This window comes from Calidris pugnax, unplaced genomic scaffold, assembly GCF_001431845.1.
Source record: "Calidris pugnax isolate Ruff unplaced genomic scaffold, ASM143184v1 scaffold103, whole genome shotgun sequence".
NCBI lineage: Eukaryota > Metazoa > Chordata > Aves > Charadriiformes > Scolopacidae > Calidris > Calidris pugnax.
This window is the reverse complement of record NW_015090990.1, coordinates 16875503-16900242: the sequence shown is the minus strand read 5'-3', so window position 1 is coordinate 16900242 and position 24740 is coordinate 16875503. Positions and strand designations below refer to the sequence as shown.

The following is a 24740-nucleotide window of genomic DNA, read 5'->3' as shown; positions in this document are numbered from 1 at the left end:
CAGGAAATGGGATTTGCCGAAAACAAGAAAATATGGTGTACCATTGACAATACACAGAAAACATTTATTAAAAGTACACCAACTACCAGAAATACAGTTTAGAACAGTTCATTTCTACTTACAGCTTTGTTGTTACCATATAGAGTATGATGGATGGATTCTGGTGACATTGTCATTGATTCCCACGCATATATCCTGGGATAGCGTAGTGTGTCACTTACTGAGCTGTTCTTCAGACCTTTCTTTTCCTGCAAAAGAGGACTCTCCCTCTCCCCCTCTGCCCGTGTGCTCCCCATCATCAGTGGCTGGGCATGGGAAGAGGCTCACTCAGGTGGGCAGCATGGGCCAGTGTGTCTTATAACCCGTCAAATTGAAGCTGGTGTTCATTGATCACACCTAAAAAAAGGCGATATTCAATGTGAAGAGAAGGGATAGGGCCCAGCTGCACTTGACAGATGGTTGAATTATTCACTGCAAACAGTTATCTTGTGAAGTTAGGACATTTTTATTTTTTTTTTGATTGACAATTGTTCGGAAACAGATTGTGGTTTCTGTCTCTGCACAATATATTAAAGTGCTGATGCATGAACTCAGGGACACTTGTGCACTTTGTTTTTCAGTTATTGGTTCAGTGTTCTTTTTCCTCCAAAATAAATGATTGAATCATTTGCAAATCAAAATAATAAACAGGTAATAATAGTGTTCTTGGTTTTACCCAATCTCCTGTCTTGTGTGCATACAGAAATTTTTCTAGAAAAATAAAAGAAGTCCCCCAAGTATTTTACATAGTTTTGAATCATAAAGAACAAAAAGTTTGAACAGAGGAGCTATTTGTTATATAAACTCGTGTTGGCATTAACATATTTCTCTGTATTCAAGCCTTTTGAATACACTGGAAGCCTCTTGAAGCCACAGGAATTGATATTGTTATTTTGGAGCAGACAGGTAAGGAAGGACAGCATGTCTGTAGATACTGTTGAGAGTCAGCAAGTTAGTTAAGAATGTCTCAGCCAACGCAGAGATGGATTGAGAGTTTGTGAGAAAAGAAGTAATTTCTGTGATGCTGCTGGGGAACAAGCCTATGTATTTAATGGCAGTGTTTTTATTGAGACAGGTATTGAACCATGCACACTAGCAAAAGTTTGCTCAGGTGTGTGTGAATGGGGAACTGCTCTTTGTCTGCTGTTCTTTCAGATTCAGTCTTTTTGGGTTTCTCTGTCTTGATGTAGTCATGACAGCTCTTTATTTCCAAGGAGAAAGTCCATTTTCCCAGTTTATGCCAATGCAAAATGACTAAATAGATTTTTGTGAGCTTTTCCACTGAAATTCATATTTCAGCTGGGACAGAGTCATCCCCGAAGGAAAGTTTTTCACAATTCTCTGAGCAGCTGAGGACAAGGGATATTGCAGAGCAGAGCATCTGCTGCCAAGGAAGTGTCATAATGCACTGACGTCAAACAGTCCAGTATATGGACATTATCTTGAATTTGGATCTGTTTTAAAGAGTTTACCATCCAAAAGATAGACTGGGAAAGCAATTATCTTTTTTTTTTTTCTTCACTTCTAATAATTCTCTCTGTTATTTACCCACTAGCCTCACAGTTTCTCTCTCTGATAGCCATGTCCTTCTGTCCCTTCTAAAGTAGGACCTGAAAATGGTCAGATCAGAACTTTTCTTACAGAATGAAGTTTCAGTTGGGTACTTCAGTTGCTTTGTTTTAGCACAAGCATATTGAAAGTTGACCTTTTCCACTTTTCCTCCACTGCTCCTTTTTTATAGAGGACTGGTCTTCATGCACCAGATGACATCCTGCAACACTCTGACACCCTATTTCCCCAGAAGTATTTGTAAGTAAGAATATGGAACAGGAATTTAAAGTGAATTTTATTCAGTTCCTTCTGCAATTTGTGTCAATAATGTATTTCAGATTTTTCCAGCTGAGGTCACCATCCCTGATAACTGTTCCTCTTACTGGGCTGTTGCAGGAAAAGGCTCAGATACAGAAACCTGACTTGGAGTGTATTGGGACAGAAACAAGGCAGTCTGGTAGCCAGTGTTCCTTCCTATGTCCTCACACCATGTGCACATCATTTTTTTGCAAGACTTGCTGGCATGTGATCAATTGCCTGGCTGTTTCTTGTCCCACATGCCTGCAAGAGATTTCAATGCCAAAGAGGGAATCCTGTTCAAATTTTCATGAGCTCAATTTGCACTTCAGATGTTTTTCCAAATTGGTTGCATTTTTGTAGCCTTTTTTATTTTTGTTTGGTGGTAGGTTTGGTTTTTTGGTTTTTTTTTGTGTGTGGCTCTTGTTTGTTTGGGGATTTTTTTTAACAACAAAGGCATGATATGATATTCCTTACCCAGGCAAAACTCTTCATTGTGCATGAAAGGCACAGGAGGTTGGGACAATGGCCATGAGGAGACACCTGAGAGAAAGCAATTTCTCTTCTAAACTTTGGAATATTTCTGAGAGGATTCTTTGAACTGTCCCTTTTGTATCATTTATCTTCCCAGCAGGAGCAGTGCTTTAATTTGCCACCAGGAGTTTTTCCTGTCTTTTTTTGTCTTTTTTGGTGAGACTCTGCTGTGTTAATTTCCTCTCCCCTTTTCAGTTTTTATAATAGTTTGTAATAAAAAGAAGAAATTGGTCTCTAGCACAGGAGTTCATTAAAATAAAAAGAAATAACATTTTTTGTTCAGTTTGTACTGATCCTATGATTAAACTGCCTTTAGTACAGGCAAGAAATAAATTCATTTCTTTAGAGTAAAAATGTGACATCCTCAGTGCTAAGATATTTTAAATTTCAGTTCAAATTTACTTATCTTTGTAATTAACACTTAATGGAAGTGACGAGATAAAGTATTGTTCTTTTTGCGAAGCAATGGGATTTAAAATTTCATACTGCATGCTATATTTAGAGACTTAAGTGTGGCAGGTCAGTTATATTTTCAGCCCTTGGTCTGTTCGACTTCTTGAGTCTCACACCGCGGACAAGGGAGAGCTCCTGGGTTTGTGCCAGCTCTTGCTTCCCGTGCTTTTGTGAGAAATCAGCATGACTGTAACAGGGTGCTTCAGGTAGATTGAGATAAATCAAGCTTAGGCTTCTTGCTTTCAGCATTGCATGAGAATATTTAAATTAAATGAGCTAGTTTACAGAAAAAAATCCTAACCTATGCAGATGAGGCTTTGTATTCCTCATTCCCATTAGTTTATTAAACGTGACATGTACTTCTGGGACTCGTGCCACGTGCATCTTTTGTCAATCTGAACAACCCCTTATTCATTTCTTGTCGTGAGAGCATTTCTGGCGCTGCAGCCTCTCCAGGAGGGTTAGCACCTCCAGGACTTGCAAAAATCCTTGTGCTCCTGCTCCCATGGAAACGTGGCTGGGGTCCCTGATGGGAGGAGCAGGGCGTTCTTTGTTCCCATGGCACACTGAGCGAGCGCAGAAGGGACCCTCTGCCCTCCCTGTGTGTCTCGGCTCTCAGGACACAGAGCCCGGTACCAAAATGTCAGGGTGTGTGGTAGTTTGTTTCTCCCATTCAGCCTTCTTCGCTTCTGCTTACTCTAATAGGTATGCACTGTTGGTCAGCAAGGTACCTTTTTAAGTCCCTATACTGAAATCAGGTTCTGTATGCTCTCATTCTTATTTTTGTCCATTTCCCCCTCCTCTAGTTATGTTACACTCAGTAAAGTTTATCATTATCTTTCTGACATGGGAAATGCAAATTTTCCTGAACAATTCTGCCAGCTTCAGCAGCTACCAAAAGTGTCCTCACTGACTCCAAGTGGATCCAGATACCACCATCCATCCTCTGAAGGTTGCTTTTTAGTATATGTTGCTTGGAGGTTAATCCCCTGAAGCTCAGCATTCAGGAGTTAACAGTCTGGTGGAGCATGAGTTTCCTGAGGGAGTAGGATGTCTCTCACTTTTGGAGAGGTGCTCACCGAAGCGAGTTGCCGTTTGGGAGATGACATTAAACAGCAGCCTGATGGGCTCCAGGCAGATGGCTGGGACTTACACAACTGGCTGAGTGCACTGCTCAGTGTGGGTCTGAGCAGAGTAAAGGTGCATGGAAATTCATGCTGCAAAGATCAGAAAGCTCACTCTTCACAGTTGAGACAGGTTGGTGGATTTTCACACATTACTGGCCAAACTGAGCTTGAAAATCTCAGGGTATCATGTGATTTATGGGGTTACCTTCCCAGCAGAAAATCTCACAGCCCTTCATGTTGTGTTTAGGTCTTCTGGTTCTTGTCTTGGCATCGCAGGAAGTAGGTGACATCCCCAAGCAGGCTTTTGGATGTGATGCCAGCTGGAAAAGCAGGGGACCGTTCGGGCTGGGAGACCATGGACTCATTTCACAACCAGTGCTAAAAGAGAAAAAGGCTGTCTAGATGCCATGACACAAGGCTGTGAGTGGGAGCTGTTGATGAACAGAGCCACAATAGAAAAGTCTCCCAGGGGCTGATGGACAGGTTGAAGCAGAGGTGCCTATGGCCAACATGCTGCATCCCTTGCCAGCATCCTCCACTGCAGCCCAGGAGTCCTGCCAAAACTGCTGCCTGCTCTCCTGTGTCCGGCATGAAAGGATGTGTGGGGTGCCACTTTCTAGCTGAGATTCTCACTTGCTTTTACCTTATATTAATTCCAGTAAACAGTTCCTGGTAACTTAGCTTTTTAGGTGACCTTTACTATGTTTACTTAGTAAATATACCCCAGGGTGCTACCTTGTGTATAAGTGAAAGTGTATGAGAGGGGAAAATAGAAAAAAAAGAAAGGGAAAAAGTTGGTTTTCAGTTTAGTTTGGGCTTTTTTTTGAGGGTTGTATCAGTTCTGTTGCCAGGATTTGCACAGAATCTTTTCAAGATCATCTATTATGATGTGCTTTAAGAAAAAAAAACAACAAACAAACAAACAAAAAAACACCACAAAAAAAAGCCAAACAAAAGCAAACACACACACCCACCCCCCACCGTGCTATAATTTTATTCCTGGATAGGAGTTACTTGCTGTTTTACTCTTATCTGTATAAAGCGGTCTCTGGTTCTTCACAGTGAACGCCCAGGCTTTGTCCCCGCACTAGCCCATCGTTATGATCTTTCACCACAGCGTCAGCAAGCAGGATCCCGTGCCCACTGAAACTGCACACATGGATCTTATTGGGAGCGGAGTCTGGCCTGTCATGTAGAGATGCTACATTTAGGTCCTGCACAGTGTTATCACAGGTGGCGAAGACACCACAGACTGGCCAAAATCATAGATCGTAGTTGGCCCAGGGTGCATTATTTCTACCTATTGTGTTTTTTCTACCTAGTGCATTATTTCCTAGAGGAACATGTTGGGGGGGTTCCAGGTGGTGCACTAGGGACATCCTCTAACCCCAGTCACCAAGCGGAGGAACTCTGAATCTACTCTCAGGATTTGTCATGGGACAAAAGCTGCTTCTTTTTGTCAAGATTACTGCCGAGCAGGAAGACAGGAACAGGTTAAATTATGATCTGGTTTTAATTGTTTGTTCTTGCTGAGCTGTGAGTAGTGAGACTTTGATGTCAGCATCAAAGCAGTGAAGGGCTGCTCTACCTTCTCTGCAGTAAGGGGAAATTGACATCCTGTTGCCAATTTTCTTTTAAAAAATGAATGTAATACCTTCAAGTCTGAGAATCCTAAAACAGGCATGCTAGAAACTCCTGGGAGCGGGTCCAGTAGTTAGAGGAAGATATGTTCAAACTTAGATTACCAAATTGCATGATTCTCAAGCTTGCTTTTTTGTACGTGGTAAGATAATTTTCTGTGTCCATATATGTATATATATATATGTAAAACTCTCACAGGTCAAGTTGTACTTTAGAAATCTGAGTACAGTAAAGTTGAGCACATCAGATATCCTGTCCCAGCTTAGGTGCATATGCCGTGCTGGGCAAAACCTTGCTGCTGGGTTGGAAGTAGAGGCACAGTCCCACGGGGGTCCAAGCCCTGGGTGCGTGGGGCGCAGCAGCCGTGGAAATGCTGGCAGTGCCTGGCTGGACTGGGCAGTGTGGGTACTGACTCACAGGCCCCGTGTCTGCACATATGGTCTCCGGCTGCCTCTGCAGGGACTGGCAGTTTTTTTTGGGATACTCGCTCTCTTTGCTGCTCAGACCAACTTCAGCATTTGTAGCCGATGGATGAATGCTCCTTCAGCAGAAAATGACTATGTGCTGTGGTAAAGAAAAGCCAGAGGGTGGGTAGAAATTGTCATTTCATTTGAGATGGCAGGCAAAAATATCAAAGAGGAAAAAATCAACATGATGCACGAACAAGCAAATAATAAGAATGAAAGGCAAAAGATACTATCGAAAGTAATTTCAATCTCAGGTATGTCCACTGGGCATGTTCTGTTAAAAAAAAAATTTTGCACTTTGTAGATGTATCAGGCCTTTTTCTTTCTGCCTGTTAATGGATTTTGTTTTTCTCAATGCTCTTGTTTATATCAAAGCAAAGTCATAGGTATTTTTATTAAATAAAGTCTGTCTTAATAGGTTTAATTAGAAATGAAGATGGCATGAGGAGCAAAATTTGGATCTGAATTTCTCCAGAATTTAGAAGTTCAGGGCTGACAAGTGGAAGCATCTCTCCTCCTTTGTATCTAATTAAACAATAAGACATGCTAATTTGCAAGTGTTAATTTAATACTTTTACACTGTCTTCCACTAAAATCATCAAAACGTACTGGTTGTGTTTTCATATTTAGTGTGTTTGAAAGTAGAAAGGCTTTTAGTAGTTCTAGCAGTTTGGCAAAGCTTTCAGATGGTGGTTTCTCTCATTTCAGGCTGTAACATTAGGCAGTATTCAGTTTGCTTTATCTTTAATTGGCACCACTCTCATGCTGCTTCGATTTGATTGGGGTTTGTGGTGTATGTCCCGGGAGAGCAAGACTATTCTGGGGCATAGTTTGTTATACAGCATGTTCTTGCCGTCTGTAACAGATGTATGTGCCACCTTTTGCAATTTCGCAGAATATAGCATTGGAACAATTTGCTTGCTTGCCTGGGCTTCTGAAGGGTTTTGGAAGGTTTAGTACCATCAAAGGAGAATAGCATTCGCAAGAAGGGAGGTTCAGGAAACTTGTCACGTAATGGACACTTCATCTGCTTGCTCTTAATGGGCTACTCTGGGAAGATGCATAAATATGGATATCTCTTGAAACTTGTGAGTAGGCTTGTTGAAAGCCTGCCTCTTTTGTTGTGGGGTTTTTTTTTGTTGTTGTTGTTTGTTGTTTTTATTTTCTTTTAAACTTCAAGGGAAATATTGAGGATAGGATAGGATTTGAATCTGGGTTTCTCTAAAGAGAAACTCAAGAAATAGTGTAGCTGTCTAAACTGCTGTAGTGCATAAAGTTCAGAACAGGCTTAAGTACCTCTTGAAATCAGCACTATTCATGACTTGGTAACATTTTTGATAACCACTTAAGTCAAGAACTATACTTATTTCTCCTTTTGTTTCAAGAAAAGTACTAATTAGAAAAGGCTCAGTTTCACATGGAATGAATTTTGTTTGTCTACTAACTTTGCTTTCTCCTGAAATGACTTGAGTTTCCTTCATATTATTTGCAGTGGTATCTCACTGGTGTAAAACAACTGTCTTTAACTTCTGGAGCATCTGAGCATCTTCTGAGCAACTGTCACTTAGCTTGATACAAATCTGGGAGCTCTGATATTAAGGAATGATCCAGTTGTTATAGTGCTGCCTGCAGAACAGAGCTCCTTTTAAGATTGAACCTGTCTACTTTTCTGTGGAGTAGATGTTGCAGGAAACCTCTTGTAATGCTCCTTTTTTCCATTTGTTTTCTGACAGATGATTCAAGAGAGCAGGGTTCTTATTGAGACAGCAGACATCACTCACGAGAAGATTGTTCAGTGCCAGAAAGCAGGTAATCCTTCTTTATTGTGCAGTTCTGGGTGGGAGATGGGAACACAATGTGCCATAATTTACTTACAGTTCGTGACTTAATGCAGCATCTTTCACCTGGTATTTAAGTAAGCATCCTGGTCTTTCCTTGGCAAACTCCACCCTCCTGAAGGCTCATCCTCCAGTAGCAATGCAGGCATGGGATCAGGGAAAAATCCTCAGCTTTCACCTTAAAAGCCATTTCTCCATCTGCTTTACAGCTCTGAAATGCCTGATGGCACTTAAATTAGTCAAATGAACTAGAAAGGCATTCAATTAAAAACAGGGAGTGAGAAGGCATGCTGCTTTTGCTACGCTCCACTCTCTACCACAATCATTCCCCTTAAACACAGAGGAGGAGGCAAGAGGTTTTGAAACCCACAGGACCAAGCTCTGTTGCCTATCTTTACTTATTTTGCTGTTTGGGTTTGGTTTAGACCTTGAAACTTATGCCAATATAATTCTGTTGTATCACAGTGAATCTGTGTGGCTATGCATCATGTACATCAGGTATATAGGCACAAACCACTGTAAGTAGGCCTAAAGTAGATCATATGTTGCTGGTGTGTTGTACTGGAAGTCATTATCTGAACTATCTTGTGTGCACCAGCAGAAAGGGAAGGGGTGGTTTCCGAAGTGGCCACCTGCGTGCTCTGCCACAGGTTCACACTCTGTTTTCAGGATGGTAGAAAGCACTAAAGTGTCTGTGATTCACAGGTTGGCTTATTCACACAAACCTCTCTTCATCACTTGTTCAGATAGCAGGCTAGACTCTGAACTGGGATATGTAGTTTCCACTGTCACACAAGGATAACACCTGCTAGAGAGATAAGATTCCACATTTGGCGGTGGCAATCCTCTACAACTAAATCCATCAGCATTCACGTGTCAAACCATGCTGAATAAATGCACACAGTGTATTTCCAGTAGGGGTTTACACTGCAGAAATTAAATCTGTTTTCAGTTCATTTAGTTGTACAGCTGCAGGTTTCTTAGCCTGTAGCAAATCTTGAAGGTCAATAATGCAAGCACTTGCTACTGCATTAAATTTGTGTTCTTGGGCATAGTCTTCTGGGGCCACAACTAGCATAAATACTATTGTTTCTGATAGGCATTTTAGGATTTGGCAAGTGACACAGGCTACAGCCATTTGCTTCTGTTCAATGTAAATAATGAATGAAAGTGATATTTTGTAGTAAATCCTTTCATTCATCTATTTAATTAGAAGAAATTTGGAAACTGTTTCAACAATAGCATTTAACTGATTTTTATGTGGTGCAAGAACAGGGTGGAACCTAGTCCTTGCTCTATGAAATTCAGAGCTCTGGAGCTGTGCTGGTGCTGTGGTAGCAAAGGGAGGAGAGGCAAGCAGCTATGTCTTGCTGGATTTCATGGGTTTCATCGTGCCTTGGCTTCTGTCTATCCACATAAGCAGCATAAGCACCCATACACCAAAGCCTTCATCAGGTGCAGAGGGTTTAGGAATGGGACAGTGACAGGAAAGTGCAGCACCAGGGCTCTTTCTTGATGCTATAACTTAAGAGCAATACTTTGCATTAAATTATGCAGACCCTCAGGAGCATCAGCCAGATTTCTGCCCACCCTGTGCTGTGCACAGAGAGAAGAACCCACAACGCTTGCCCAGGCTCTGGCATCTTAGTGAGCAGAGGGCTGGGGATGGGTGCAAAGATCATGATGCAGGAACATGCCACCACGCTGATGTTCAGTTTCATGCAGTTCCACTCTCTTTCTTGCTCCCAGCAGAAAGATGAATTTCTCAAGTTTGTTCTCTTTTCTGCTGTATCTACTTGTATTTTCATTTGTTTTGTTTTATTAGCTTAAAATACCATTTCTGATTGAGAAGAAGGCTGGAGAGATATGAAGTGCTCTTCTGAAGTCTCAGAGTTTAGACAGAGGAAAGGAGTAGTAAAGACAGGATCCTTCACCAGGCTCAATTGCCAATTAGTTTGTTGGAAATGTTACCCAGGCAAATTGTTAAATATCATTTTCAATGTGGCAAGATGAAACACTTAAAATTAAGAGGTGTCAGAAATACAATTGCCTGTGATGTTGTCTTTCATCCCACCCCAGCTCTGCTCCCTTGGAACATTTGTGCCCATCAGACCTCTGCTTCACATCACAGCCTGTTTTCATCCCTGCTCCCTGTGCCATGGGGTCCTGCCCACTCCACCAGATAAATCCTTGGGTGGCTGGTTCTGTTGGGTTTTTTTCATGTGCAGCCTCAGCCCTGCCCAGCAGCAGCTTGGAGGACTGCACTGCTAAATGTTTTCGTTGGTCCTTCTACCCGCAGCCTAACAAATGTTCATGGCTCCTTCTCTCTGGGGTAGCACTGTCTCAAAGTTACAGGTGGGGAAGTGAGGTCCAGAGGGAAAAATAACTAAAAGCATGCTGCATAAAAGCAGGGATCTCCATGTGGAGCTGAGCAACGTTACTCTTCATATTTTTTTTTTGGAGGACAAAGCAAGTCATTTGAAGGTTTTTGTCAGTTACTGAAGCGAAATGATTTGTAAGTCAGTTGGCAAGAGGAACACCTGCAGATGAATCTTGCTTGGGGTGCAATTATTTAGACTGTTTTCCAAAGGAAGTGCTGCAGGAGCTCTGTTACCCTAGACAGGCAAAACTTCTGAGTGGGCGAAGTTTTGAAAAATAAACAGTAGAGAAATCTTGCATTGTGTGGGGTTGAACTGTCTCAGTGTTATCGAGCTCCTGGAGTCGGTGCAAGGCAAGAAGAAACCTATTGTGAGTCTTCCAGGAGTGCTTCAGGCAAGCTATGCCGAGTGCAAGCCTGCCTTGGGCTGTCAAAGGACTGACTCCTTCAGCAACCCCCTGAGCAGCCCTTTGCCTCTGTTCCATGCAGGTGTTCTCTCGATGGGCATTTCTTTGATGTAATTTCAATGAAGCTTGAATTTGCAAGTGACATTTGCCTTAAAACGTTAGAGGAGGGAGAGCTGTGAAACAACTGGAGATGGAACTTGGTTTGCTCAGCCAGGATGGAATTTGAACATTTTGGAGTGATTTAGTGCCAATTTAGCCTTTGTAAGGTACATGTTAAGGGGACGCAAGCAGCTCACTCTCTATTTTGTCTCTTAAAAAACAAGCATTTTTCTCTCCACACCAGGCTCAGAGAAATGTTTGCATACACTGTGAAAATCTTGCAGAATTGGTGGCTGACTGGACTGGTTAAGTTTTTTAACCTGCTCCCAGATTTCCTGAATTCTTGTATCCAGCGACAGATTTGTAGACGTTTGCCACAGAAACTAGCAATGAAATGTAACAATTCCCAAGGCTGTGGTTGGAAGTCTCAGTTCTCCAGGCTGCAGGAATAGCAATCCTGTGATTAGCGGTATGCCTTTCTGACATAATTTATCATTGTGAAGTACAAGAGCTTTTTCGTTTGACTGTGATTAAGATTAATGAGGAGCTGTGCAGTGAGTCTGCATTTGCTGTGCTGAACAGGTACCTTCCACGTCTGTCAGGCTGCCTTCCAAGGCACAAAATAATCTCTTCAAGGAGAGTGACAAGCGATTGCCTTTTGTCGCAATATTGCCAGCAATGCAGACTGCAAGCAGAAGCGCTGGAGGAGTGTTTGTGTGGGGACCAGGCACGTGCCTGTGTGGGACCCCAGCACTGGAAGGGAGAGCTACATACAAAGTGGAAGCACAACCACAAGATTGCACATTACTCTCTTGTCCTGGAAGATGCTCTCCAGGATGGGGTCATAACAGGGAAGGGGGAGAAACAGAGAAAGAGCTTGTAGGAAGTACCAGCTGCAAGACTGAAAATGCTCACTGAACGTTTTCTAGGGAAAATCAGTCATGCACTGGGTGATGTAGCAATCTGTATTTTTAGGAATGGAATTCCATGAAGAGCTTCATAACCTCGGGACAAAGGAAGGTTTGAAAGGAAGAAAATTAAGCAAAGCCATTGAGAGTTTTGCATGGAATATCACAGTGCTGAAGGTAAGCTCTTTGGGAAGGGATGGGGCTGGGGGAAGTGTCATGAAAGAACACGAGGAATATCGTAGATCCTGCAGAAATATCAGGTTGTGTTTCAAAAGCCGAGCGCTGTCCAAACAGCTAAAAAAAGGGAGGGATGAAAATCCCACCATCCTGGCTGTGCAGTGACAGGCTGCTCAGTGAGCCCATTACTCACCAGGCTTAGCTACTGGTTTGCCACCGACCAGCCACAAATTGCCACAGTAGCTGGATGGCTGAGCCTGGGTGAAGTTGCCCAGGGACAGCCAAAGATGGAAAGAGGAGATGATCTGGTGCAGCCATAGCAGATGGCAGGGAGAGGACCTGAGCCAAGCATTCAGGTTGTTAGCATTCAGCTCACGCCTTCTTTCACAGGCTCATTTCCCACCTTGCTCTGATAGATCACACTTTGATTTCCCCTCGCTCTCTCCCTGCTGCTCCCTCCCTCCAGCTCCCATTAAGCAGATTGTCCTGTCTGACAGCATCTTCCTGTAACCCCCCAGTGCCTTTCCCTTTGCTGGGGATGCTCCCTGGCATCCCAGGAGAGGCCAGCTGATGACAGGAAATTTTTACAAAGTACCTCATCAAATATACACCTCAACATAACATTCAACAGCAAGAGTAGCAGAGGATGCATGCTTCAGCATCGTGGAGATGGAAAGAACATTAACATCTGAGCAGGAGAGGGGAAAAAGGAGTTGGGAATGAAGAGGCTGAGGGGCAAAAATAGGTGGGAGAGGCCGTTGGTGGTAGAGAAGGGTGAGAGAATCCTGGGGGACATCTTAGGTTCCTTGCATACCTTGATTCACCATGAAAGAGAGGGAAAGTGAGTAATAGAGTCAGTTAATGGGACATCTGATAAAAAGAAAAGGCTACCAATTCAAAGGTGATGGAAGGAACTGACCTTTTCCACACGGCGTGATTGAGGCAAGTGGCTAAAGATGACAACAAAACCTAACCCACAAGACAGTTCTGAACATTAATCTGAATTACTTTAGCTGTGTTAGGTAAAATAAACGCCTCATGCTCAGAGTCACTCTAAATGTAGTCAGGGTTACTCTGATAGTTTGGGGTTTTTTTTTTAGATGTTTGTCAAATGAGAATTTTGGACCTCTGAAGGTGACCTATGGTTAATGAAGGTGCAAGTAGTGTATCAGAGAAACATATCCCGTGAAAAATAATTGCTGCCTAGCACATATTGTCAACATACTGAAAAACATTTCAAACATCTAGTCAAGGTCAAGGAATAATTGACACGTTTAATTTCTAAGCCACGTCTCCTCTTTTACCTTACTCACATAGTAAAATATTGACAGAGTTTGTGGCAACTATCCATAGGTATAAATACACATGAAACACCATTTCATTCTGACTGACATCCAAGTCAGCAATGACATGAAACAACTGGGAGTCTGATTGTCAAACCTCGGGTGTCTGATACGAGACTGTCAGTCATTTTTCTTATTTTTAAACTATTTTTTTCCCCTTAAAGAGTACTGTATTTCAGTGACCCTGCTCATAACAAACCTATTTGCTGGTTACAGCTGCATCATATGTTTAGCACTGACTCTCTCCTCAGTGCTGGTGAGCGTTCCCCGGGGAGGATTTGGTGAGGAGAGAGGCCCTGCCCCATTCAAGCCATCAGTGTCCTCCATATGTCTAGTGTCAGGGTGGTCACTATGAATATATTTCATTAGATGTTGGTATAGTGATGCAAGGAAAAAAGAAAGCCCATAACATCTTGCAAATGCATCAGCTGCTTTACACTAGATGAGGTGAGTGAATAGCATGACACCATGGGAGAAAGCCTCTTTGTGTGCTTGGGGTTGTTGGAGGCAATTAGATCATGCGACAGTAGTCAGTTTGGTGAGGTCCCCATGAGCAATAACAGGTATTATGTTGTGCTTGTGCCTGCCAGGTGATTAATAGTCTTTTCCTAGGCTAGAGAAACAAAGGCATATTTAATTAATGTATTTCTTTATAAAGACTCATTACAATAGGTAAGCTTTGAATACAAAGAGGGGATGCAATAAGAAATTGCTACTGGCAAAATTATTAAATAGTTACAGAGTGCAAGATTAAAGTATATTTTATAAAAACATAACTGTGGGCATTCTTCATGTTTAAAAATGCCCTGAGGTACTTTTAAGAGGCACCTAATGGAAATGAATCAAAATAATATGTCATTTTCTTCCTCAGTTTCTATAAACTTAATTACATCTTAGTAATACCCACTAGCAGGACAAATTGTTTGCCAGAACATAAAAATGTTAGTAAGAACAGGGATGTTATAACTTGGTGACAGTCAATTTTGAGATATATATGTATTTTTAAAATGTGTCATTTTATTTGGTCCCATGTCGTGTAAAATACTGCCAGGCTTGCAGTCAGTAATATTGAGAGGCACAACGTCAGTACAATAGACGGAAGAGTCATGTTCCCACAACGACATTACAGGAATCGTTATGGCCCTAAATTTACTCTCACTTTCATTTTTATTTCCATGCACCACCGTCTCTGTGCCTGTTTTCCTTTCTGTATGTAATTAAATGCCACTAAAATGCAAAGGTAGCAAAAGAAGTTTTGTGTTTGCCACCTCACGGGGACCATGGTGATAGGAACTGTTCATTTCATCCTAACGAGGGCACAAAACTTGGCTGAGTCTCTCTTTTGCATCAAAAGTTCAAAATTCATTTTTCATGAGATATTTGCTCATTTTTACAATAGGTGACTATCCATTTCATGGGGAGAAAGGGTTCATGGGGGTGCATGGGCTTGTGCTTGTTTCTCTGCAGATGCTGGTGTTCCTCTTGCCTTCCCCTGGCGAGATAACCTCCTCCCTGGCAATTGCGGCCCCTTCTGCACTTGGAGACAGGGGGTGCTGGGCATGTGAGGCAGAAGCTGAGAAGCCTCGTTAGGGCAGTTCTGGCTTTCAGCTAACGAGTCCTCCTGAGAGCTGGGATGTAATCACTTGCACTCAGTGCCGCTGTAGAGTGCTAGAGGGCTCTCAGGTCAGGTGCGCTCACATAGGTTTTCAGTAATGTGAGGCACTCCCAGCATCTGTCGCATGTGCAAAACACTGATTTGATGACTGCTTTATGAGTTTTTGAGAATATTTGGAGAAAAAAAAAAAAAGAGTGGTAGCCTGCAAAACCGCTCTTGTTGCTGAGGCAAAACTGTCACAGACTACCAGGAGGTGTTTACTCAGGCAAAGACATTTGGATCGGTCTGAGTCCCAGGATCCCGGCAAGCAAGCCAAGGAAAGTTCGAGTGTGTTGACTGTGGTTCATGTTTATTGCTCTCACGTGGACATGCTTTGTCTGTCTGCAAACACGTATTTCTGGGCTATCTGTGCTTTGGTGTGTCAGCACATAAAAAGCATAGGAACAGTATCACCAAATACTTGCCTGCATGTTGATGGTAAATATCTAAATAGTTAATATACCAACATACTGGCTTATTTATAGACAAAACATAGAAAGACAAAGATAAAGTGGCAGTTACTGTTTTGGTCTTCTACTGAAGGGCAAAACACCCAAATGTCTGAATCTAGTCTTTCTGAAATGCATTAATGTTTGTTTAATTCCTTTTTGCTGCCCATTATAAGATTTCGCCTCTGGTGCCATAAGTGTATTCTGTCCTACTAGGACTCCAACTGTTAGTCCATACTACAAGACATCAAGTGGTTAAATTTTCAGGGATCATTTCAGCACCTGTCCATGAGTGTATCTGCTAATTCTCATGCATTTAAATTATTGCTCATTAGGTGTATAAAGAGAGAGGTTGCTGAATGCAGAGGGCGTACAATTATTAAATTGCTAATGTAGTTCACTCTTTAGGGGAGAAATCCACAATTTTATGATTTAGTTGTGATCAATGTTAATGTTAACTCTGGTCTAAGTGTGGTTTTGCAGCAAAACTGTGCACAAATAGCACTTTTGGAGGATCACGTCCACAAATGACTGATTTCTTCATCACAGTCACTTGTGACAGTCAGCCTTCAGTTGCTTGAGAGACATGCAACATCCAGACCTCTCACTTGGGTAGCAGAGGTTCAGATGTGCTCTTTGAGGCTACTTGAAGAGATAAATGGCAGATTTCTGAAAGGTGTACACACAGCCAGCCATATACTTACCTGGTATAAACTAAACTGAGCTGAATTTAGCGTCACTACAAGGTAACAGTTTTCTTAAGGAAGAAAAGCAGCATATCGGACTGTGATCATTATCCTAAAGTACCTTATGCACAATAATACCACACAGAGTTGCTGCTGATCTTTGCAAGAACTAGGTCCATTAACAGCCTTAATTTAAGGATTATTGTAATGTACTATGGGAGTGTTTTTAATGGTACTCTACAGTACTCTATACCATCTTGCATGTAAGATTTATTTGGGTCTTTTCACATCAGTCCTTGTTCCTGGAGTTAGGCAAGAACCATGGCTTTGCTCCTTGGCATTGCTGTAGAGCGGACAAGAGAGTAGCATGGCAGTGTCTTGGGGACATTTCATGTAATTAAGCACAACAGTAACAATATATTCTACCAGATGTCACATAATTGCTGCAAAGGATTTGCACAACAATTTACACTATCTAGAGAGCGTAGTGAATTCGTGAGCCCCCGTAAAGCTGCTGGATTCCATGTACTATCTATTTCTTTCCCTGTAAGTGTCAGTTAGTCTTCCCCGTGCCCCCTGAAAAATTCCTCATATCTTATTTCCCTCCTTCTCCCAACATATTTCAGGGGACTTAAACACATTGGTGCTCACGTTGTGAAACTACAAAAATCGATGAAATATAAGGCATAGTGGCTTAGCAACAAATTCTTGAGATTTGCTGTCACCTTGTGACAGTGAAAGTCCAGCAAGAGCAGTAGGCGGTAGTGGTATGGAGACTTCATGCTTGTCTTTAAATGCAAGCCTTGTATTTTCTGGGTCTACTCATCTCCCTAGATAAATATGTTTTGAATGTGGTTACGCCACAGGCTCTTTTTTCGGAGAAGTTAAGTGCCTCTCCTGCAGCCTAGTGCCCATATTGTTTGCATTTCTTTTGTCTATGCAGTTCAGAGTGGTGTTTCTGACTTTTAAACCTATCCAGACTGTGTGCCCTGGTGACTTTTGAAGAATCTCCTGCCTTACTTTGAGACCAGCTCGGCTGCAGCTGACATTCACTGAGCCAATCAGTCTTTGATGAGATGACAGTTTTAACAAACATATGAGGAAATGCAGGGCTGCTCTAATTATTCACATAGTCACTAGATCAGATAAGATCTCTTACACTGAAGGACAAAACTGAAACAAAACTGAAGGACAGAAAAGAAAAAAAGAACGCAAAAACCAGCTAGCTTTCTGAGAGAGTACTACAGAGAAAGTGAAAAGTGTTGACCAGCAAGGTCAACATCCATTTATTGTTGCAAATGCCAGCCTGCTTAGCTTGAAGCAGTTTATTTAAACGTAGAGGGAAAGGTGAGGAAGGAGGTAGGCTTAGGTTGTTCCTTATTGAGCATGTGAGAAGTCTGGTGGAGTGGGATGGGAGTGCAGTGTGTTCCTGGGCCCTTTGCATGCTCTGGATGTGGTGGTGAGCGTGGTGGGGGCTCCCAGCTCTGAAGCCTGTTCAGAGGGCAAAGCCTGTGCTCCAGGTCCTCAGGCCATGCCACAGGGCTCATCTGTTTATGGGGAGGTGTTTCAAGATTTTTCTGGGATAGGGGGATTTAGGGTCCTTTGAATGATACTGGGTTACAAGATACGGAGGTAAAAGTGTGTGATTCGCATGCAAAACTGTTTTGATCAATGTATTTTGTAAACCAACCATGTAACTATTAAGTAGGCAGATCCTTCACATATGTAGCAGAGTGCTGTTCTCTGCTGATTTGGTTGGTAAATGCCTCCCCAGCTCTCCTCTTTTGCCTTTCTTGACTAAGCCCAAAGGCAGGAACCAAAGCTCTTTAAAAGACAGTTAGTCTCGGTGGATTTTGTCAGTTGTATCTGGTGATGGAAACTTCTCAAGTTACTTCAACAGTGTTTATCAGGGTAAAATGAGTATAATCCCAGTCTCTCAGTGGTACTAGTTAATCAGCTGAAATATCCTGTTCTTCTTGGCCGTCAGCCATGCTGCTGAGCATGGCTCTGGGGAGGATGTAGTGCACAATCTCAAACAAGGAAAGTGTGGCCTCTCTGGGTACCTGGCTGCTCCCTGCGAGCTTTTGAATCCCTAATGCTGTTTCTGACAAGGTCTGTTTTCTTTTTCTTCCTCATTTCAGGGAAAATGAGGTAAAGACATGAATTGGATTTAGAGAAAATTAAATATTCACATGTGTTTTAAAATATACATGAAGGCGACCGAGGCAATTTTAAATCTGTAAACAACAAATGCTGGCAACAGTAGGGACTAATCAGGGAGGGGAGAGCAATGTTTGCTAGGTTCTTGCTCCTTCATGATACTGTGAGTTTCTGAGGAGATGTGTTAGGGCAAGGATACCAGGATGGCTTGACAGAGGGGAGAGACTTTGTCCTGAGTTAGTCGGTTATTTCTAGGGTTTTGTCCAATACTGGCATAACAGGAGCTTTTCATTGCCTGGCAAGAAGTAATTGTCCAGACATTCGGATCAGGCACAGTCAGTGCTTAACCATCCAGACACAGGGGTCCACCTGCACTTCCACTTGCCTGCCTGCAGCGCTGGTGCTTGTGATGAGCAGCACTCACCTCCCCACCTTGCGTGGTCCCCACAGGACCAAGCCCAATTAATAGTTTCTGTTCAGTCAGGGAGCACACCCTATTCTCTGACTTTTCTCCAGCCTTTAATAGCTATTTGAATGCATAGAAAACAGACCTGGGAGGGTGTGTGAGAATCTATGTAGTTCTTCCCATTGCCCCAATGCAGGATCAAACTGAATATTTAACTGCTGTGGATCTAAGACCTGTTCAAATACTTGGCACGGAAGGTGCTTGGTATGAGGTTGTGGTGTTATTCCTGGTGACAGCCAGTGTCTGGGGGACCCCACGACCTGGAGTCACTTAGCACTTGCGGAAAAAGCTTATGGCCAGAGTCATCTGAGCAGAAATGTGTGTCTCTGCCATTTTTCTCACTTCCCTCTTCCTCTTTCAGTGCCAGTGCTGTGCTCCCACAGGTATTTCATAACAGTGGGTTTAAGGACAAGACCCTCTTCCAATCAGTGTGAGACCCAAGTGTAGGACAGACCAAAACCAGAGTGTCACCAAAGTTCATCCAGAAAACAAGTGCTGTGAGCTGCATTCATTTGGCATAAACTTCTTTTTTTTTTGTTTTGGACTGCAATCCAAAGTTCTGCATTTCAGGTATAAATATTATTATTTCAATTCCACTGGGATTGGTCTGTATATGTGCAAACAGACATGCATGTATATATGTCAGAGGTGAGACAGGCCATGAAATACATACACAGAACAGTAACTTTGGGACAAAAAGAACAGATTAGGGAAATGAAAAATGGTATAAAAAGCCCTGAGTGATATTTTGCTTAGCCCATTTTCCTTGTATTTGACTAAAATACGCCAGAGATAGATGGCAAGCAATCTTGTGATGTGCCTTTTATTTTGAGTGATACGACAAATTGCCAAAAGCCATGGATCCGATGCCAAGCTGCTGGCTGTGCGCACAGGGCGAGGTGCATGGTGTTGTAGCGATGGTGGTGGGAGACAGGGCCAGAGGCATGTGGGGTCACTGGCCTGGTGCCCCTTGTGCCAAGGCCACCTTCGTAGCATGGGCTCTGAGCCCAGCAGAGGACTGGCACACTGAGGTGCTGTGTGTAAAAAACCAATTTTAGAGTCACTTCACTAATGGAGGCTTGTCAAGGTGTTAAATAACGCTAGTCTGCCAAAATAGACACTTATCTTTCTCCTTATGTAGGCTGGCTGCTCAGTGAAGCCCCCTGCTTGGTTGGCTCTCCTGTCTCAGGTACCCTCCTGTGCATTACTGTCATCTCTGTCTTTCCTGCCTCTTCTCCCCAGCCTCAGCTCCCCTTTCCATCTGCGTCGCCCCAGTTTTGTGTATCATCTAAATCATGCTAAAGCAGTGGGAAAAACCACTGCGCTCTTTGTCTGCTTCTTCCCAACCCACGATCTGGACTAGACCTCTCACAACTATAGCTGTCTCTACCCGTGATGCGGTTCGCATGAGTTTATCTCTCTCTATTCATTCCAACTTCACCCTGGGGTAGCTGTGTGGGACCTGGCTCTCTCCTGTCCTTCTCCTGGTGGGGCAGACCCCAACACACCCTCAGCCACAGCCACACTGCTGTCATCTCTCTTCTCTACCAACCTGGCATGGATTTTAACACCTGGGTGTGAAGGCCAGCTTCTCTTGGGGATGTGGGTCATCCGGCCCAAAGACTGTGCAACTGGAAAAGTAATTAATAACATTCAGGTAATGATGTGTGACTACAAAGAGAGTTTGTTCTCTGAATACTGCTCTGAGCAGTAACAAGATTATCACCTATGAGGAGGTTATTTGAAAAATAGCAGGTAGGATTACAGGTTCCTTGAGGGAACTCGTCTTTTTAGGAAAATGAGCTACTCCTGCACGTACCTGTGCCTGAGCAGAACTGAGCTGGAAAGTGGGTAGTAAGGGAGAGGTGGGGAAGATGACTGAATGGAATAATGTTTGTAGATAGTTCCCCAATAAAGGAGGATTGCTTGCATGTAAAATCTGGGTCAGTGTCATCTCCCATCCCTTGGAGGACGAGACAATGAAGGCAGGAACTGCAAGTGGCGTAGGAACTCCAGCAACTTCTCCCACCGTCCCCTCCCCTGCAACGGTGACATTTTCAGCTGAGACGTGGATATCAAAGACTGCCGTACCCAGCAGTGGAGTTAATTAACACAACCTGGAAGACAAGGAAGTTGGGAATCTTGTTTGTACCAATCTGACAACATGACCTCATTCAGAGGAATTAAAAGAGCTGTAATGAAAGTGTAAGTTTCAGCAGAAATTCACACATTTCTTGCTTTTAACTGTCAATGGCTGTATGAACAAAGAAAGAAAGAAAATGAGCAGCTCCCTCTGTGAGGTGTTAAAGATTGCATTACAACCCAAGCCGAGCCGCCTGCCCTGGCCCGTGGGATGGCTCTGGGCTTGTGCCCCAGGTGGTGCTCCTGCCTTGACACCTGGTACCTGTGAGGAACTTGGAAAGAGCTTTTCCTTCCTGGGTTGGCAGTATCCCGTGGTGTTTCACCTGGATGGTTATTCACAACACTGAAGATCTCAGTGGTCTTTTCCTCTGCTCCCTTACATTGGCTGTTGATGTTACTTCAGGATGGTCAGTTAAGCACTGTGGTATTTCTCATGGGCCAAGAGACACAAAATAGATGTGTTTTCTTGGACTCAGTGACTGACTATTGCTTAGAAAACTCCAGTTATCTCTTAATGCAACTTGGAGGATTCCCAATGTCCCTTAAATAATGTATCAGAAGAGAGATTCAGTTGCATGGTTATTTATTATTGAAAAGGCATATTACATTTTTAAATAATTTCAGCTGTATTTTAATCTCCATTATTTAGCAAATTCCCTTTACCACCTAGAATCCGCTTTTACCGTGCTCATCTTATCCCTCCCCTAGCTAGCACGTGTTTCTGCTTCTGGCCCATCTAGAGATGACACTGATGGTGCCTGCCAGGGTGTTTTGTCTTCCTTGTGTTTTAAACTGTTGAATGCCATTGTGAATCAGGATCCTGTGTCCTGGTGAAGGTCTGGAGGAGCTGTGATTGCTTCAGGGCTAATGAAATGCAGGTAGAGAAAACTCCCTTTGTTTTCCTCCAAGCGTGTGGCGCTGGTGTGTGTCAGCTCAGCGCTCTGCCTGAGTCAGGGTAATCCACAGGCTCTGGGAGGATTTTTACCCAAAGCATTGTTAAATTCCCCAGTTTATTTAGATGCGGGTCTTTGTGCCACCAGGGAGCTAGTTCTTTTGGCAGCCTGTGCGTGCATTGCGAGGGAGTGTGTGTCTGAGCAAAGGGCTCTGTTTCTAGAGGTGCCTGAAGCCTCCACGCACAGTCATTTTTTCTGAATTTGTGTAGGGCTGTATCAGGGAGTGACCAGGGTACTGGTTTGTATATGGCAGGAACACAAGGGGGGATCGCTTGTACATTGTTTTTGCTCCAGCACTTGCTTGTTGCTAAATGTGAATTGTGCCATTCTCTGGGAGCTGTAAACTGGTGCTGGTCTGAAACGGTTACGTTTGAGTGTAAGCTTTGGTGTGTGCCAAGAGGTTTAACGTCTTCTAAAAATTACCTTTGTGGTATATTTTGAGCTCCTTGCAGCTGCTGTCAGCAGATCACATACAGTTTCCCAGCACTTACAAACATGTGAAGTTGACTGCCCCTTTTGTTATGTGAATTACGTGCCAGCATCTACAAAACCCCAGTCCCTGCAGGGGAACGGTGTCTAATTGAAGCTAATTCCCTGGGGGGACTTCAGGAGGCAAGGAAAAATGCCAGTTGCTCCATTGAAACTTCCTCCTCTGCCGTTGCTTTGCTGAGATGATGGTTGGGTTTCCCCTGGCACTGATAGTGGCTTCGGTCAAATCCGCTAATGCACTTTATAACTGAGTGATGGTTGGCCCTTGTACTTTGCTGAAGCTAAGGGCTGGCATGTCTCTTCTGTATGAATGCTGGGTCCTCCCCTGACCTTGCATAGATAGGAATCCTCTCTCTATATGTTGAAATGCCAATAATACCATTGCTAGACAAGATCTTTGACTTCTTATGTACTTACAGGAGCCAGGGGAGCTGAATTCTGAATCCAGAGGCATGATGTTCCCCGTTTCATTGTGCCAGTCCAGCTTCCATTACTGCCTCCCGACACCAAAAAGGGAAAATGTTCATGCACACCACTAACTTATTCCGAGAGCTGCAGTTAAAGTAAAATGCTATTTAACTCAATGGCAGTATTGATACATGTTTGTAGTCTGGAGCCACCAGTAGTAGAGGGTTGTGGAGTAAAGATTTCTGTGTTAACATATATGGTTATTGGCAATATGGATCTGCAGGGAGGGCTCGGACAGTTAGTCGAAAGCAACAAACTGTATTAAGTGAAAGTTGTAGGTGTTCAGACCAGGCATTTGCTTTGTAGTTATTCTTCCCCAGCAACCCTGGTAGACCCCACAGGCCCTAAACATGGCAGGTGGTCCCAAAAACTCGTGTGGGAGCTAGGGAAATCAGAGGGACAAGTGCTTGCAGGTGGAATAAGCTTTACTGTATGAACAATGGATTGGGAAACTATGATCTTGTATGTTATATCCTTGACAGCTACAGTCTTCTTTCACCTGGGTCAGCTGAAATCAAGTGCGAGGTGACGAGCCCTGCAGGAGCTAAAGAACCCTTTCTTATGGGTTGTTTCCCCAGGTGGAGCTGGGAACCATTTGGGGAGAAAAGCTGAGACAAGACCAGTGATTCTGTTGCTGTGGCAGCTGCTGTTTATTTTTAGATCACAAAAAGAGAAAGATGGCATTGCTTATGTCTGATAGGCTGTGTATGTGAGAAAGCATACTAAACAGTCAGACTTAGATGAGTAAGTTAAAAAGGCCTATATAGGAGTTCTTTTTCTCCAGCATCCTCACTGTTACAGATCAGACATAGGTCCTGTATTGACAGGAGGAGCCTTACTGATACACTGTGCTCACCCTGAACTGACAGAGCAGGGAGTGACGATAATTGCAGTTAAGTACTCTGCCTGTTTTCACTCAGTGTCTCCCAGGCTCCTGCTCTGTCACACCAGTGACCCAGTGATGCCGGTGTGCCTATCAGTGGGGAGGAGGTGAGCCACATGAAAGCACTGAAAAGCACTGATTTTTTTTATTTTTAACGCTTTCATGCAGTGGCAAAGGTGGTGGGAGTTGCACAGCTCAGCCAGAGGGGCCTAATTCGCATGAAGGGAGAAGAGCCACCAAACCAGAGGGGTGTCATCTCCCCAAGTAGGAATGGGGAGCTCGGGGGGGTTCTGCAGATTCCTGCACCCCAGTCAGCTAGTGATGTTTGCCAGCTGCCACCGCAGCAGGAGGATTTGCAAAACTGTATAGTTGCTCAGAAATTAGTTTTTGTGCCAGGTGGTTACTCAGAGACCAGAGAGTGTAAGGAGCTGTGTGCAGGAACAAGCACTGCATGAGTATGCTCTGTTACCTGTCCAGAAACTCTGCACTCTGACTGGTGTAATTTCATTTCATCTTATTAGATTATTTCAGTGACCATTAAGCACAGCTGCAGGGGTATTTTTTTTTAGCTATTGCCCTAAGCAGTGGTCTAAGGAGAGCAGTGAGTATTTGTGCTACATCTCCTGTAACACTCTCCCTCTAAAAAACCCTCAAAATCAAATAAAAACCCCCCAAACCACGCAGATGCTTGTTGTATTTGGTGAAAACATAATCAGCTTGGAGATGGTCAGTAAAGCCTTTCCAGCTTCTGATGAAGTTAATGGACATTTTGCTGTCAACACTTGCAGTGAAGGACATGATTTTGATGTTAACTGTGTGGTTTGCAGCCTGGGTGGCTGTGAGTCAGTGCGAAGGGCACCAGGGAACGGGGAAGGGGGGAGTGCCAGCTATTCCCAGCCAAGTGTGTTGCTCAGGGGTTGCTTTGCACAGGTGTTTCATTAGCTGCAAAACATATCTCTTTCTGCAGCTGGTCCTTTTACACAGAAAAAGTGACCTTTCTGCCTCACCTTTCTTCCCCTTGTTTTGTTTTTCTGGGACTTGCTGGACTTTACTGGAGTTACTGGCTAGTGCTGGTACTTGTGGGGAATTGGGTTTTGTGACCCAAGGAGGACTAAGAAGTAAATGCTTGGCC

At 43.4% G+C, this 24740-nt stretch overlaps 1 protein-coding gene across 1 annotated transcript in view; it reads left to right on the top strand.

Moving 5' to 3' along the window:
• Nucleotides 1-24740, top strand: part of PLCL1 (phospholipase C like 1) — a 211858-nt gene that overhangs the window by 175667 nt on the left and 11451 nt on the right. The window contains exons 4-5 of the mRNA XM_014954763.1: nt 7843-7918; nt 11806-11915. Coding sequence (XP_014810249.1) covers nt 7843-7918; nt 11806-11915 — 186 coding nt within the window. The remainder of the gene's footprint in view (nt 1-7842; nt 7919-11805; nt 11916-24740) is intronic.